Source organism: Chelonoidis abingdonii, chromosome 10 (assembly GCF_003597395.2).
Source record: "Chelonoidis abingdonii isolate Lonesome George chromosome 10, CheloAbing_2.0, whole genome shotgun sequence".
Lineage (NCBI taxonomy): Eukaryota > Metazoa > Chordata > Testudines > Testudinidae > Chelonoidis > Chelonoidis abingdonii.
Window position 1 is genome coordinate 23,247,498 of NC_133778.1, and position 16,798 is coordinate 23,264,295.

Genomic DNA, 16,798 nt, shown 5'->3' on the forward strand with positions numbered 1-16,798 from the left:
TTTGGATACCAATTATTTTATTTTTCATATTGTTATGTAAACATAACTGTATTTTTTCTCGTCATGTATCATTTGTGTAACTTTATTTTGTTGTTGTTGAAATCAAATCAGATAAGAATTCTTGCATAGGTGTAATTTTAGTTACTTTGCGATAAGAATTTTTGAGAATATAATTTGGACCATTTGTTTATAATTCTGTACCTTTATCTGAGGCTGACACTGTTCTTAAATACAGTAAACAATATATTCATGTTTATATGATTTTTAGCTATAGAAAATGAACAAGAATTTACTTTTAATACTTTATATTTTAAGACAACTAAAACCTGCACCTAACATTTAAATATTAATATTTTTGTACAGTCTATGCAGGATTAGAAACTCATTGACTGACTATATCATGTGTTGAGATGGAAAAAACAATTTTCTACTCAGCTGCAAGGACTTAATTTATTCCTTCTTTTTCTCCTTTGCCTTCCTTTTTAAGGATTCCATCTATATTATTACATTTTAAATTCCTGATAGATTAAAACATGACTACTGTATTTAATATGAGTACAAGCCATGGTTTATTGTTTATGTAGTACTGAAAGTCTCTATCTCTACCTTTCTTATGTATGTAAAATGTTTTAAACTCTTTTTTTTAATTTTTGGACTGCTTGATAGTGACTTTCCAACTGCATTTGCAATATTCTGTTTTAGTTTTATATCAGATGAAGGTCTTACAGAGCGGGCATTATATATAGCGGTAGTAGATACATACACAGATAGTATTCAGTCTTATTTAAAATCCACTCTAGCAGTTTTCTTTTATATTGTGCTAGGCCTTATTCGGCTCTCTCTTACACTGGTTTAACTCAGTTGATTGACATTGCTGAGAGAGGAGAGTCAATCCCATAGTATATAATTTTATTTACTGTTTTAGTAACACTCCAAGACTAAAGCAGTTTTGCACCATTATTGAACAGAAACAAGATCACACGTAAATATGATTTATACCTCATGTAAAAAAATGTTTGTGATAACCCAACAACTGTCATTTTTAAACAGTTTATGTCAAAATATAAATATAACTTGGGTTCTTGTTGATATCAGCTCATTGTTTTGGGGCAGATCAACTGATTTAAATTGTCATAGCTCCATTGAGACAATCTATGCCAGCTGAGCATCTGCCCATTGTCTATATTTGGTTTAGGTTTTAGAATTTATCTGAATAGATATGTTATAGACATTTTGGCACATCCTAAAACTGCTTCATCTATGTGGAAGCATTTGCTCAGTTGTAAGTATAGTATTTTCTAAGCAAAGGTAGCCAGGAAAGGTCTTGTGTTCTGTTATTACAGCCTTATTTCTAATATCATGAAACAATATACATATCGATTTGACTCATGTTTAGAGTTCACTGTTTTAGTTTTTTCTTTGTTCTACTAAAACATTAGTTTTATTATAATATTTTTTAAATTATAGAGGTCCAAGAAGTAAATTTGTTATGCAGTAATGTGTTCAGCAATTTTGGTTTACAGCTGATGTCTTTTAATCTAATTTCTCAAAAGTGAACAAATATTATGCAGTCGTTGATATGCATATCAGATAAAGGGTATCTGAAAAGCCCAGATAGTCACACATTTATTATTTCTATTTATAGGAACAGATTTTATATTATAAATATTGACTTTTGGTTTTATTTTCTTCAGAAACATGAGGGGGAAAATAATCTGTGAAATAACAAATGTTAGTCTGATAATTTTAGTAGTAGTGCAAAAATAAAAGATGGTACAATACCCATTTTGAAAAATCTCTCTCACACTCAATCTGAGTGACTATGCATTTATTTCATAAATACCGTAACACGTTCCCAGTGCTACAAAGGCAGATATAGTATCTCATCTAAAGATCAAGCTTTTAACCATAGTATTAGCTATTGTCTTTTTTTTAATTGAAGTAGTTGATTTCTTTTATAAGTGTCAGTTAATTTTCTGACATGAAGGAAAAGTTGAATTGATATGTCATTTAAAGAGTTATAATACAGACTGGCAAAATTGATTCTTTCTTTTGTTCTTCAGTTATAAGAATTCCAGTTTGAAAGGTAAAAACCAAATAGGTATATTAAAGTTTCAGATGTTTTTTTAAATTCAGCAATTGAAAATGTGTTCTTGTTTGACCACATTTCAATTCTTGGTCTTGAAAAATATTTCAGCTTTAATTATTTGGTCAAATGAATATAGCATGCAATTATATGAACATTAAATAATATAAATCTAAGGCAAATAAAATGATGGGATGAGCTACTGTGAGCTGCTATATAAGGGGCTCAGAATTCATAAAAACAAGAAATTGTAGTAGATATGAAATTTGATTTGTTTGTAAACAAAAGCATTATTTTCCCTCTTCTCCAGGCTAAAGTACAAAGGACTAAATCCTGAGGTCCTTACTTCAGTGAGAGTTTTCTTAAATAAAAGTAAGGACTTCAAAATTTGGCCCAAAGACACTTGTTCTGAAAAGTAAAAGTTAAACCTTAGCATTTATCATTTTACAATTTGAACTTTCTTTTGTATTCCTTCCCCTTTTGCCGTGGAAGAATGGCCCAGTTACAGTGTGCACATCAAGTACTGCCCACAGATTTCTACAAGGAAGTCTGCTGCCACCCTTGTCTTCAGTATGAAGGTGCAGTTTGCTGACATTGTATTGGGCTCTATCTGTGTGATCTAGAACAGATCAAGAAACAAGACCATTGAATGCTGAGATCTGAAGCCTCCAAGAGCCATAAATCATTTTTTTAAGATTAAGCCAAGATTTTTAATAAAATAGGTTAAAATTAGGCTCCTAAAACTATATTTAGGATCCTATTGATTTTCAAAAGCGCTGAGCACTAAGCAGCTTCTGTTGACTTCAGTTGTAGCTGTTGGTGTTGGTAGCACAGTACTTTTGAAGATCAGGCAGGTGACTAAATATGCCTAGGCTTCTGTTCTTTAAATTCTTCTCCTAGGATGGTTGCAACCTCATACTTGTTATGCAAATTCAGTTCAACTCTCAGGCTTCTGATCAGTGGGGCCCTTCATTAGGCAAAGTTAGGACACCCCTGCGTTAAAATTCAACTCCCATATGTAGCTATAATCTCAGCATCTTCCTCTTGTAGAAAATAACATACTTAAGAAGGAACTACCCCACTCCCTCTTTAAAAAACATCTGTGAGTGTCATTATCTTGATACTTCCAGTACAACTTTCTTCCAATATTCATTCCTACTCCCCGCCCCTGTTTGATGCTTTTCTATCCCATTCCCTGTTTTTGGAAATTATATGCTTTTATACAGAAGTCATACAGCTGCCTCTACATGAAGTGGTCCTGATTCTGCAATATAATCTTTATGGGTATAATCCTGAATCTATGAAAAGCTCCATTGACATCTGTGAAGGTCTACATGTGCGTGGGAGGAGGCCTACCCAAATCAGATTGCAGGAGCAGTGCCTATACGAATACTATTCTTTGTCAAGATAATCAAATATGACAAATTTTCCTCCTCTTCAGTATCCTTATCCACTGACAACCTTTGATGTTGAAACCAAATTAATTTTCTAGCTTAGCCACCCAGTTTGTATTTTCATTATGGTAGAAAACTAGCTTTCAAAGCAATACTAACAACTGATACTGACTGAATTTTGTATTCTAGATAGTTATGTGGCAAAATGCTAGTATGAACATTTGCTGTAGGGAACACTGGAAAATCATATTTACCAGAGATTTTGACTGACAGAAAAATTACATCTGAATTGATATCAATAGTTATCATCGCTCCCAAACATTTTTTATGCATTAGATCAAGGAATGTCATAATGTTAAGTAAAGTAGATTTTCCTCTATTTGGATAGTAAATACCTGTTTTGAAAGGTTAGAAGTAGCATTAACACAAAATATTAATCTTTCTTGAGAACTAGCAAACAATTCAGTTTCATCATAAAACAATTTAATTTGCCATTTTAATGTGATTTTTTTGTATTTAAGGTATTCTAAAATGCATTTACCAAAATAGGTTGCATTAAGACAACAATTTTCTGTGTCCTACATAATTTTTTTACCATTATGTTAATGAACAAACTGCATTCTAATAACAATTTAGTAAACGCTAACAGAACACATGGCTTTACCTGTATGTTAGCATAGTTTTAAAATGTAGGAAGTTTCAAGGATGCGCCTTTATTGTAAGATAGGTTTTGTAAAAATGTGTTAAAGGTAAAATAGTGCAGTAATTTGAGCTCACCTGGACTAAAGATTTCTTCACTTCATGACAGCTCTCTGTTTAAGTGAAGAAAACAAACATTTAACAAGTCATTTTCTAAAGAAATAAAATATAATAAGGATGTCTTAATGATACATCTGTACACTCCTATCAGAAAACTAGAACCTGTTGTGCAAAAAAAGAAAAAGAATAAGAAAAAGAGTTTGAAATGTGTTAAGCACTTATGCTTAGCTAGCTGTACTGTGTAGCTCTCATTTTAAAGTAAATACAAAATAATTTATTTAAGAGGTAGCAGAAGGGTACAGGTCTCTTTTGGCCTTCATGGACCTTTTGAGATATTAATATTTTTAAAATATATTTAAAATGATAGCTTTAAGAGAGCTATACTGTTATTTTATACCATAGCCTCTTTCCATCAAAATTAGCTGCAGTTAATAATAAACGCATGCATTAAATATAAATTGAATGCTCTTTATGTGGTTCATAATAAAGTTTCTGAGCATTTTGACTTTTGGAAATTGAAGCATGATAAAACTAAAGCTGACATGTGACATACAGTTTAAGTTTTGTCTTATATTAGTATGCAGGATTTTAGCTAATTGGATGAATGTTTGCTTTGATAATATATTCCAGGTGCATTTAATCTGGTTACTGCAGCCTTGTTCAGTAAAGTGCTGTTGATAAATAAATGTTTAAACAATAAATTCATAGATCTTAAGATTTTAGTAAACCTATTACCATTTAGAATAGTAAAACAAACATCTAATTTTCTGTTAAAACTGTGTGAAATATAGTCATAAAAACAAGTTTCTGTAGTTCATAACTTCTAATAAAACTCTGTTTTTGTAACTAAAAGGTTAATTCAAATAAATTTTCCTGTATTTACTGCTCCTGGTGTAATTTATTTTTGATCAAGTAGACTAAAATAGTGTAAATGATAAATATAAACATTTTATTTATCAGGGAATTGTTTAAAAAATGAATGTGTAAACTTGTACAATAAGGCTACTGCTTTACTGTCACTTAAGCAGAGTTATGTTTTCGTATGTGTTAGATTAATTACACTATCTGTATAGGAAGTTAGGTTAAAATAGCATCCAGGTGGAGGAATAGAAGTTTCCCTCTCTCAGGGTTCCTTGGCAGCCTATCAGTTTCTTCAAACAACCAGGATGGAGATTATGGATTAGGGGATATTCCAGAACATGATGACACACAGAACAAAATACATAGAATTTGCCAAACCTAGTAACTTGTAAAAGGTATATTCTATTCTCTGAAAAATATTCTTCAAGTATGTGTCAGTGTGGCTCCCACAGTAAGTGTGCATGATCCTCATGTTTTCAGGGCTGAACATGTGCCCTGTGCTGCCGCATGCTCTCACGTAAAGGCATAAAGGGCAGAGCATCTGCTATTCTTCCTCTGTTCCCTCGTATTGCCCATGACAGTAAAACTAAACCTGGACTGTGTCCAGCCCATTACTGTTTTTAACTTTAGACTCAAATGTTTTGTGAAGAACCTTTCTTCACCTTCTCATTAATTTGTTCATTATTCTTTTTTCTTGGCTGTTCCTATATACGTATGTATGTATGTATGTATATAAAAGATGGGGGAGACACCCCCACCAGACTGCTCTACTGCGGGGTGAGCAACTTCATATCAGCTGCTGGCAATAGTGGACTCTAACCCAAAATACTGAAACCTTGTTCTTCGTGTGATGGTCTTATGCCCTTATCATTGTGTAGTGCAGATGTCTTTCCTGCCTCCAGGAAGGACACATCCCTGACAAATGTTCCATCCACTGCTTAGTCTCAACGTGAACCTGAAAATTGAGATATGGGCATCTCAAATTACATCTCGGAGCAATTGTCAGGAACTCAGTTGGCTCTGGGTGCAATTGCCTGGCAACTCAATGAGCTTGACTGAGCCCAATAAACTCAAGCTAAGTGACTGTGCTCCCTGATTGGACAGAAGAGCCAACAAATAATCGTTTAAGCCTTGTAGCAAAGGTAGCTGCTCAATATGTTCTACACCGCACCTGTGCCAGATCTGCTTCCTGTACTGATCTTTGCTTCAACCTGCACCTGTTCCTGCTGCAGCCCTAGTCTCTACCTTGCTCTGCACATCCTGACTCCTGGTTCTGAGCACAACTCTGGTTCTGAACTGACATCTGATTGCTGACTCCAACCAGCAGCTTGTCTCCTGACCCCAACTCTGGTTCTGCTTTCCAGTTCTGCTGTGACCAGTAGGCACAATTCCTGTTCCAACAACTAGGTCACACCACCTATACCCCCAGTGTGTAACAACAATCCATGAAGTTTGCTTCTGATCCCAAAGAGAGAGAAATCCTCTAAACTGGAATTGACACTAACATCAGCAATTGCCCAAGAATCCAAGTACCATACCACCAGTTCCAGTGGGAAGAAGTAGTCTAAAAAGGTGCCAAGACCACTGACACTGGCACCAGGATCCTTGGTGCTAATCCGATCAGCACTGATGACGTTAGCACCAAATGCATCTGCACCATTCAATGTAGATGCCAAGCAACACACCTGCATTGAGTGCAAGCTCAGACTGGACAACATGCCCATCTCATAAGGAGGACCCAAAACACTACTCCTTCAATATTGAGGGATGGGAGCAAGGCACTGACAATGAAAAAAGGCATGAGACACTATACTGACATTGACCACAGAAATCTATGCCAGTACTAACACTGGCACTGATGAAAGAGCCCATCCTACTACAGAGCTGTACCTTCAAGGAACCACCTTCACCCTCCTCTCAGCATTGGACCCAGCACCGGACCCAGCACCATCAGCACCAGACATGTATCCAATGGCACCACCATTCCCAGAGATATACTTCTCCTTGCTGTTACCAAGCCATTCCATCTCCCTGGTTTTGAGCCAGGAACCTTCTCGTGGTAGACTGAAATGATAGTTCCAAAAGCATCCCATACTGGGTACTAGTGCATTACTGTCAGTGGATGGGCCACCTGCAGTCTGGCCATTGCCTATACAATTTACCACAATGGCTGTAGTGGCCCAGTTGGTGCCACAGTTTCCCAGAGAGGAGTCCCATCATGTGTTTCAGCAAAAAGGGGAGGTCTTGATCATTGTTGACATCAACAGCCAGCCCCTCTTCACTGGAACTGAGGACCTTCTTTATGAAGCAGCAAAGATTGCTTGAGAAACACTACATCTGCACTCCTCACCTAAGGAATCCTCCTCTTCTCCAGTCGAGGCTGTCACCTCAACCCTAACATCAGGAATCAGACTTTAGGGACTTCTAAGAACAGCTGAAAGCTTTGATAGAGGGACAGAAGTGATCCAAGAGAACACACACAAACTGTTTGGTATCCTCAGCTTTGCAGTGCTGACAAGATTTGCTCTTCCAATCAGTGGGAAAATATTGGACTCAGCAAATGAACTGTGACACACCCCAACCTTGCTTTGCCCTACTTTCAAACCAATAGAAAAGTTCTGTCAAGTCCCAGCTCAGGATTTTGAACATTCTGTATGCATTGACACTATGGTTGCTTGAGGTATCTGTGGTCCAGGAAGAGTTCAGGTCCGCCAGGGGGACACCAAAAGAATAAGGACCCCAAGAAATGGACTTTTTTGGCTGAAAGACTTACTTGTCACCCTCCCTCCAATTCTGCATCCTGAACTACTTGGCACTTTTTGCAAAATACAGTTTTCTGATGTGGGACAGAGTGACTCCCCTTCCTATCCAAGGTCTGGCAGGATTCTAGGAGGAACAGAGATGCACCATCAAAGAAGGCAGATAGTAGCAAAAACAGCCCTACAAACATCAATGGAGAGCCTAAAATGGCTGCGTGATCTGTGGCCATGGCAGTCACAGTGTGCTGGGCCTCCTGGTTACAGGTATCTTGAATTCCAAAAGAAGTCTGGGTAACAATAGAATACTTGCCCTTCAAGGGCATGGAGCTCTTCAGCAACCAGACAGACAAGCCATTCCCTTCCTTCATGTATTCAAGGGCAATGCTGAGATTCTTGGGAATTTACACTCCAGTGCCGTACCACAAGATGTTCCTGTACCAGTCGCCACAAAGCATAAAATAATCTTATTTCTACAGTCACCAACTGGAACGCTTGCCTAAGCAACCCTGTTAAAACCAGGAGGTGCAGAACATGCATGGCCCCAGCTAACACTGCTATTCAAAAAATTCCGAGTTCATGCACATGAGGTGCATGCACACCTCCAGTATGATTCAAACTGATTACATCATCTCAAAGAACCACAGTTATTGCAGGGTAAATATCCATTCTTTAATTATGAAATATTCTCTTTAAACCCTATACTAAATAAATTTCTTACTTTTTCCATGAACCGTGAAACAGTTCTTATACATTTAAGTGTTGCTACAAAGAAACAACTAACTAATGTCGGTATAGCTTTTTAAACATACATTTTATTTAACTAAAAAGAAATACTGACAAGTGTAAGAACTATTTTGCTGTTCATGAAAAAGGAAAGATTTTTTTTTTAGTATTAGATTTTAAGATTTAGTATAAGGTTAAAATAATAGTAGTTGCTGGGGGGGCTGAGCCAATACTGAGCAATTCTGTATATAAATTATTTGAATACTGAAGTACCCATCCACTTCAGAGTGCTGACATTTTCTACCTTCATTCATTATTCTAGGACTCCTGATTTGGGCAGACAGCATCATCCCTAGATCATGAGACAGTGGTCTTTCTGGACACTAGAATGGAATTTAGCAGGGAAATGTAATGTAATTTAAGGTGAAGTAGTTTTGTAGTCTGATATGGTTCAATTCATCTAACTCTTTCATACAGTGTGCTTTACAGTCTAACTGTTCAGTTCCTCTCAAATTTGAGCCCAAAGTTTCTGAGAGCCTCTCGTCCTTTTTTGTTCATTTTTTTCTAGATTTTTGAAAGTAAGCCATCTTTAATTTAATCCTTCGCAATAGGAATCCTAAAGGCATATTTTGTACATGCCTATACTTTATTAAATGTCTTATGTCAATAATGATTGATATAGTTATTATTATAATGCTGATCTCTTAACCTTTGCATTCATGTGCCTGCGTTGTCTAAAGACCTGAGCATTCAGACCATAATATGAGAGATGCTTGGTCCAAGTATTCTCTCATTCCTTGTTTTTCTGCCGATGGGTCTAGGAAGTATCCATTTTTCCCCTGTCAGTTGCATCTGTCTTGGATCTGTCTGAAACCTTAATAACTAGTAAGATTAGTTTATTTAGTTTTTAGAAAATTAGTACAGCTTTGAAGTTGCTTTAGTTCATTATGGGGTTCCCATCACTCCCTAATCTCAAAATGGAATATCAGGACAATAGGTCCGGCTTTAAAATACGTGCAGTGTGCAATAAGGTGTCTATTGCACATCTGCCCACCAGTGATCTAAAATGTCTCTGTGAAGACATTCTCAATGATGGACAGCCAGTGTTGCTTTTGCCCCTCTGCTTGGTGTAAGTAGGATAGATTGGTTGAGGTCATCCTCCTCCTCAAAGATTCTTTATGGACTCACTTAGCTCCAGCCAGTGGAGTCTGTACTGAAAGGAGTAGTCTTGCAAGTCAGAGAAACCAGTCTGATCCAAAAAAGTTTCTAAGTCTTCTGATACAGTACTTGAGGTATGTTCTGAATCTCAGAAATCTTTGGTTCCACCCTTGGCTTAATTGATGCAAAGGAGCCATGAAGCACACTGCATGCACAGAATATGGCTTTTCTTGGATTAATTACTGGTAAACTTCTTAAATGAAAGCACAAACTATGTATTAAGATTATATTTACTACAATGAAACAGGAGTAAAATCAGAGAACATGAAACTATGAATTTAATGCATTAGATTTTGGTAGTCAGCCAAAGAGAGGTTAGGTCTAAAACTGGGTGCATTTTTTTGGCAAAACCTTTCTTTGATCAAAAATGCAGATTTAGGTCAACCAAAACATTTCACAAATTCGTGTTGATTTCAGTGAATTTTTCTGGTCAAAACAAAAAAAAGCACAAGATTTTAGAAATGTCAGAACGGTTAATTGATGTTAAATAAATATCCTATTCTGATTTTGGGGCTATATTCACACAGCAAAACCACAGGAGGAGGAGGAGCTGCCCCCTCATAACCTTTAGAAGTGGTTAGGGCATTCATGTGGAAAAGGGGAGATGATCTAGGTTTGAATCCCCATTCTGGAGCAGAGACTTGAACCTAGGTCTCCCTCCTGCCAGGCGAATGCCCTAATCCCCAGGTTAAAAGATATTCTAGGGTAGGTCTACATACTTCAGTGTTCAGTGTAGGAGAGACTAGAACCCAGGCATCTCCCTCCATCTCTTCCCCAGTGAATGTCCTAACTACTATACTAGCAGGTCATTCTCATGCTCTTTTCTTTCTCTGACAATCCAAAACAAAATTTTCTGACTTTTTTGATTCACTGAAAATTTAAGAAAATGTTGGGTTTGGTTCAACCTGACCTGAACCAATTTTTTACTCCTATTTTTTTTTTTGAATTGCCAAAAAAAAAATCAATTAGTTGTTCAGTTCTAGTTAGGACACTATGCAAAATGACAGCAAAATCAAACTCACATCTCTCTGTGTCTCACCATAACCGGCTAAGCTAAAACAATACAGTACACGAGACCTTTCCAAAAGACCCCTCCTTTTCAAACTGCTATCCTGATGTAATAAAATACCACACATTAATCCAGATTCTGTCCTCTGTGTTTCATGTGCACATCTCTCACTGAAATCACTGACTATTATTTTGCTCTCACGTACATCCTGGTACAACTCCATGCACTGGGTTGTATGTTAGGGCAAAATTGGAACCAGTGACTTCAATGTGAGTTCTGTTCCTGAACCTGAAGACAAAACTGGGTCTACTGTGTCACTGTTGTCTATGTTATTGCTACACCATATCCCATTTTCTCCACTGTAAAAAGTTCTTTTGTGTTACAAATTCAAAGAGCTGTGTGATGTGATTTAAAATCATCTCTTTACTAAGATGAAAGTCCATTGCTGTACTAATCACTGTAGTAAGTCTGATGAAAGAAAAGTCTTAAACTACTTAAGGTACTTGGAGAATGGAAGGGAAATGGCCACAGAACTTTGTTCACACTGCATAACTTGAAACAACAGTCTCTTTGGTTTAACATAAGGTGCATTTCAGTATGACCTTTTAAAATAAAATATAACAAAAGTTGAATTGTCTTATTAATCTGGATTTTTTAAAATAATTTTTACTGTAATCATATATACTCTTCTTCCCAAGAAAATTCTTTATTACAGCATGATCATGTATGCTTTTCCATCTGAAAGAAAATTCCTGTGGAAAGAAAATAGGAACCAAACTTTCAAATCTAAAATAGAGTCTAAACTGCTTTTCATTTACTTTCCTCCCCTTTGAGATGCCAGAAGCAATTTCCTCTTGAAGCTGACTTCCTTTCTGGAAATGATTTTCGTCTCTGACCATGTTGAGACTCTCTTTTCTGATTCTTTCATTCTGACTTGCTCTTTTTCCTCTCATTTACAACTGCATCTGAATAGATCTTCTGACAGTAGGTAATTATATATGTTTCCCTCTAACTTTATTATCTCAGTTCTTTTTTGCCTCATTATCAGTCAGCCAAGAGGGATAGACAAAGCACTATTGGTGTCCTCTGCAACAGAACGCTGATGGGGGGGCTGGCTGTAAATTGACGTGGCATGGAAAATCTCTGCTAAGTTGTAGCAGCTTGTACGTTTCTGTAAAATCAAGTCCACTCTTGCTGAGTTAGTAGCTTGAAGTCATTATGGGTGCAATGCTTATGTGAAAAAAATAATAGAAAATGCCTTCACTTTCTAACTTGGGAACTGAAATTTTTCTCTCTTTGGATTTATGGCTACTACTAAACAAAATCCAAGGCAGTGAAGTTTGTTGCTTCTTTTTTTCAGAGTAACAGAACTTGCTGCTTTCCCCACCCCCTTTCCTGCGATTTTTTCTTTGCAGATCTTGCCATGGGGTGCGGACTACGAAAGCTAGAAGACCCAGATGATAGCAGCCCTGGAAAAATATTTTCTACGTTGAAGAGACCACAAGTGGAAACAAAGACTGACTCTGCTTATGAATATGTATTGCTGGATTTTACTTTAGAAGGTATTTTTCTTCTATTTTATCTTATAAGTTCTTGCAAAAGGAGGAACTACGTTTTACTATTTTTATTTCTTCTGACTCAAATAAGAGAAAGTGAAGTTCATTTACCTTATGAAAGGTAATCAATATACCAGCCTTTTACTTAGAAATATTAAATATAAGGTCCTCAAATAAAATTAAAGTTGAAACTTCTTACATATTAAACAAAATAAAGTTACACAGTTGTCCTTGTTAAGGAAACTGGACAAAGATTGCTTGAAAGATTTTCCTAGATTCCTGTGAGCCGGATTCTGCCATCCTTATCAACTTTGAGTAACACACACTCACATGAGTTTAGTGTGGCTACTCACAAAAGTAAGTACACTCAGCATGAAGTTGTGGAATCACCCTAAATGAATAACTCTTTTTTAAAATGTATTCAGCTGCCAAAAACCTATACTCATAGCTCGTTACTTTATGTGGAAATAGCTTCTAAGATGCTATAAGAAAACATTTTTTCAGTCTTATGGCAGATATTTTAGTAAGAGTCTTATAGACTAGTTATTAATGAGTCTATTTTTAAATCCTTCTTTCTACATCTTACTTTGCAACTGCTTACGGGTCTTTTAAAATTGTGCCTGCAATAAAATGTACAGTTAGAGGCAGACAGTACTCTGTGGGGTACTTCCATTTACAGGGTGTCCTGTCTCTAACAGAGTAATTCTCTGTTCCAGAAAGTTGAAACACAAATAAACAAGCCCAGATGGCTGCCCTCTGACAACAGACAGCTCTGTGCTGCAGTTACTTTGTAGGACCTCACATTTTATAACTAACCATTTACTAGATGTTCTTGTTGGCAGGGATTTAAAGTAAATACACTGATAAGTGGAAAGAGTCAAAAGGGGGGAAATTGTGATGTTATCTGTTATGTGACTAGGTACAGGAATATTTTAATAAATATAAAAGTCTGACCTCTATTGAACTAGGTATTTGAACTGCCAGATTACATTAATGTTCATGTTTATACATATTGAAGTGTTGATGATAAAGTGGCATGACTTGATGAATAGAAAACATAATATTGTACTAAATTATAGTTCTGACAACCAACAATATTTTTAGCTTTTAATTAGAAAGAGGAGTTGTTCATTCACGTGTTCAGTTCCGGAAACAAAACTTCTTTGTATTGAGAAGTTGTTGTAACAATATACTCCAGGACTAGAGCTGGGTTGTGTAATACATAAATCAACTACCTGCTGCTGTATTGCTGTGAGTGTGTAGGATAATAAAACTTCTTTTCTTGACTCTGAAGTTTGTTTGGAGTTCCTAAATAGTTCACTGTGTTCTAAACCATATTTTTAAGCACATAAAAGTTCATGAAAATACTGTGGAAGAGATTTGTTTTAAAGAAGTTATTTGTTTTCAATGTTAAACTCAATGTGTACTTAGTAGGAGTCGGGGGGGAGGTGGCTCTTTTAGCATCATATGTAATAACTGGTGTCACATTGCAAAAAAAATTATGGCCACATTTTCAAACCATGGTGCTATTGTTAGACTCATGAATCCATATTAGGCATTCGACTAAAAGTTATTTTATATTTAGTGCTACCTAGTACCTCTAGCTTGCATTCACTTCATTGAAAATTATGGGTGCTCAACAACATTGAAATTCAGATCACTTTTAGTTAATTGCCTAAATATAGATTTAGGAGCCTAGCTTGAGGCACCTAAGTTTGAAAATGTAGGCCTATCTGTGAAAAAGAATGTCAGCTGTGTGCATATATTTTATATTCTCATATACCTCTGCCTGTCAGAGCTAGGTTTACATGCACGCACACGATATCTCAGTACACACTTGCTCTCGTCCTCTTTTACTAGGAAAATTCTAAACTATAGTGAACTTTGGTTTTGGTCATGGAATACAGGGAGTGGCCAATTTACTGTAGGGCCTGTTTTGAACCTGTACCTTTTCTCCTTCGGATAAACTATCAGCTCCATCCTGCATCTTGTTGCACCAGTATCTTTGGGATAAAGGGGGATCTATTAAGAGCCCAGTTAATATAGTTTATGATCAACCAGCTTGTATCACTTCTGAGCAACATGAATCTCATGCTGTCAGAGAACTGAGTGCTGTCTTCATAGCACTTTCAGTTTCTACTGGGTGAGGAAAAAGAAGATCATGCCCAGCATGTACTGCTCATTGTGTGAATTTTTACACCCAAGTACCTGATCTGGGCCCAAGTAAAAAATGTTTAAAAATCTTATTTTTACAGTCTTTCTATCCCCATTTTACATATATTATTGTATATTGAGATGAAAGTATAACAAGCACAGTTATATTTAAAGCTAGTTCAGAGTCTAAACAAGTTTATGGTCAAAGAAACAGAATGAAGGGCTTATCAAGGAGACTATTAAAACATATTGATTCTCTATCAAGCCCTTACACCAGTTAGAGCAGCCTAGGAACTATCAACTAGCTAAGCAGAGCTAGAGCACATTGTGATCTGGCTTCTCATTCTTGTCCCTAACATGCTCCTTCCTTGCTGCAGGGATGGTGGCCTAAGACTGGCTCCATACCCACTGGAGGCTCCCCCCAAACCAGGAGAATCCCTAGATAGGAAGATACAGTCGGTCTTCACTTTGCACCACTTGAGTGGGATGGAGTAGAGAATCTATCCAACTGTGGTTTTAAGTGTCCATTTGTTAGTGCCAATTTTATCTCTGCAGCTATGAGGTGTGTCTCACATAAACAGCTTGACTAAAATATTTTGGAAGGTCAACTAAAACATGTAAGTGGGGATCACTAGAATTTTCCCTACGCTCACTATAGTGCATTATGCCTCCTTCATATCTCTTCTTTTAGTAGAAAGGGGAAACCTGTGTCTATATTCTTCATATCAACCTTCTGAAATTTCAAACAATAAAAAGCTCCCTATCACTTTGAATAAACACAGATGTACATAAAAATTGATTTGCCATCACCTTTTACATTTCAAACATCTGGGTTATATTATTGTAACAGTTTTGATTGGCTGTTGTGAGAGAATACAACAAGATAGAAATTCTATTTATAAATTTAGAATAGTTGCAACATTTTGCAACGTGAGGGAAGTGGGCCATGACTTACACATACCTGCTTTTTTGGCTGTGGCATGCAGTCTACGCTATACCACATGTGTTTTCAGTAAACCTGAACATGTCCATTGGTTTCACTATGCAGAGTGTGCTTAAAGGAACTGTGGTTAGGAATCTTATAGCTCTGTTCACTTAGGGCTAAATCCTGTCATCTAGCATGCAAAGGGTGGGGAGAGAAGATATTTAAAATGAGCCTCTTTTCCTATACCCCACCTCTACACAAAGAGCAAGAAATGTTGCATTTGCACTGTACAATAGTGAATTGTAAGTATAGCCAGGTAACACAACAGCCCTTGCATCGTGTCCCCAAGGAAGCATAGTTTGTATTTGTGGGAGTATCTAGATTTGTGTCTGCTAGTGTCCATTCTGCCATCAGTGCATATGCGGGGGTGCATGTTGTTCCTGCCCAGAGGAGCAAAAGAATGTTCCCCACAGTGTATTGTCCAGCTGTTGTCAGAAATCTGCCCTGTGCAAGCAAGATTCCTATGGCAGAGGGCACAACAGGCATCAGGCTTTCCCCAAAGATAAGATTTAATAATACTTAATATTTACACCATGCTTTAATTTTTCAAAGTACTGTACAAACATTAACTAATTAGTCCTTAAAAAACCCTGTGATATATATATGTCAATATCATCCCCAGTTCACACAAGAGAACCAGGCACAGATAGGCTGAGACTTTGCAGACCATCTGCAGATCAATGGCAGAGCCAAGATTAGACATTACAAATTTAATCTTAACCACCAGATCCCAAAAGGCTGATTAAATGAAAGTGTCATGGTCAGTTGCATATTCTACATGTGTGTTTACATGAGATATGGAAAATAAGTGCACACTCTATGATTTGTACATTAGACAAACCCTTTACATGTGGAGAGAAGACATGGTGCCATGAGTATAATGTGCTACAGCACATCTCTTTTCTGGGGAGGTGATTAAGAAGAGGGAGATAGGGAACCTGAATTGAACTATAAGGAATACATTTTCAAAGTGGTGTCTTTATCATTGTGCATTTATATACTTTTTACCATTTATATCAAAGAGGCTGATATAAAATCAAAGGAGAGTGAACTCATTTCAATTTAAGTTATTTTCTTTTTAGAGAGAGACAAAGAGGAAAATCTTAAAACAGCACTTAAAAGTGCTTTTTAAATCTAAAACTACCATCATGGTTTTGGTGTTTAATTCCAATCCGAGTCACACATTGATACTATTGAACAACATTGTCCCTTCCTTCTCTTCATCCACCAAACGTATAGTGAAAAAAACTAGGAATTGTAAGAACTCTAAAATGAACTAGAGGACTTGCAGCAG

The 16,798-nt window shown here is 36.6% G+C and overlaps 1 protein-coding gene across 2 annotated transcripts in view; it reads left to right on the forward strand.

Annotated features, from left to right (window-relative positions):
* The first annotated feature begins 11,687 nt into the window (after window positions 1-11,687).
* The window catches only part of RFTN2 (raftlin family member 2), a 68,505-nt gene continuing 63,394 nt past the window's right edge, over window positions 11,688-16,798 (forward strand). The window contains exons 1-2 of one of the 2 annotated variants that reach the window (XM_032803620.2): window positions 11,688-11,793; window positions 12,225-12,371. In XM_032803620.2, coding sequence (XP_032659511.2) covers window positions 11,688-11,793; window positions 12,225-12,371 — 253 coding nt within the window. Of the gene's footprint in view, window positions 11,798-12,224; window positions 12,372-16,798 lie in introns of both variants that reach the window. The other variant, XM_032803619.2, reaches the window with a different exon arrangement.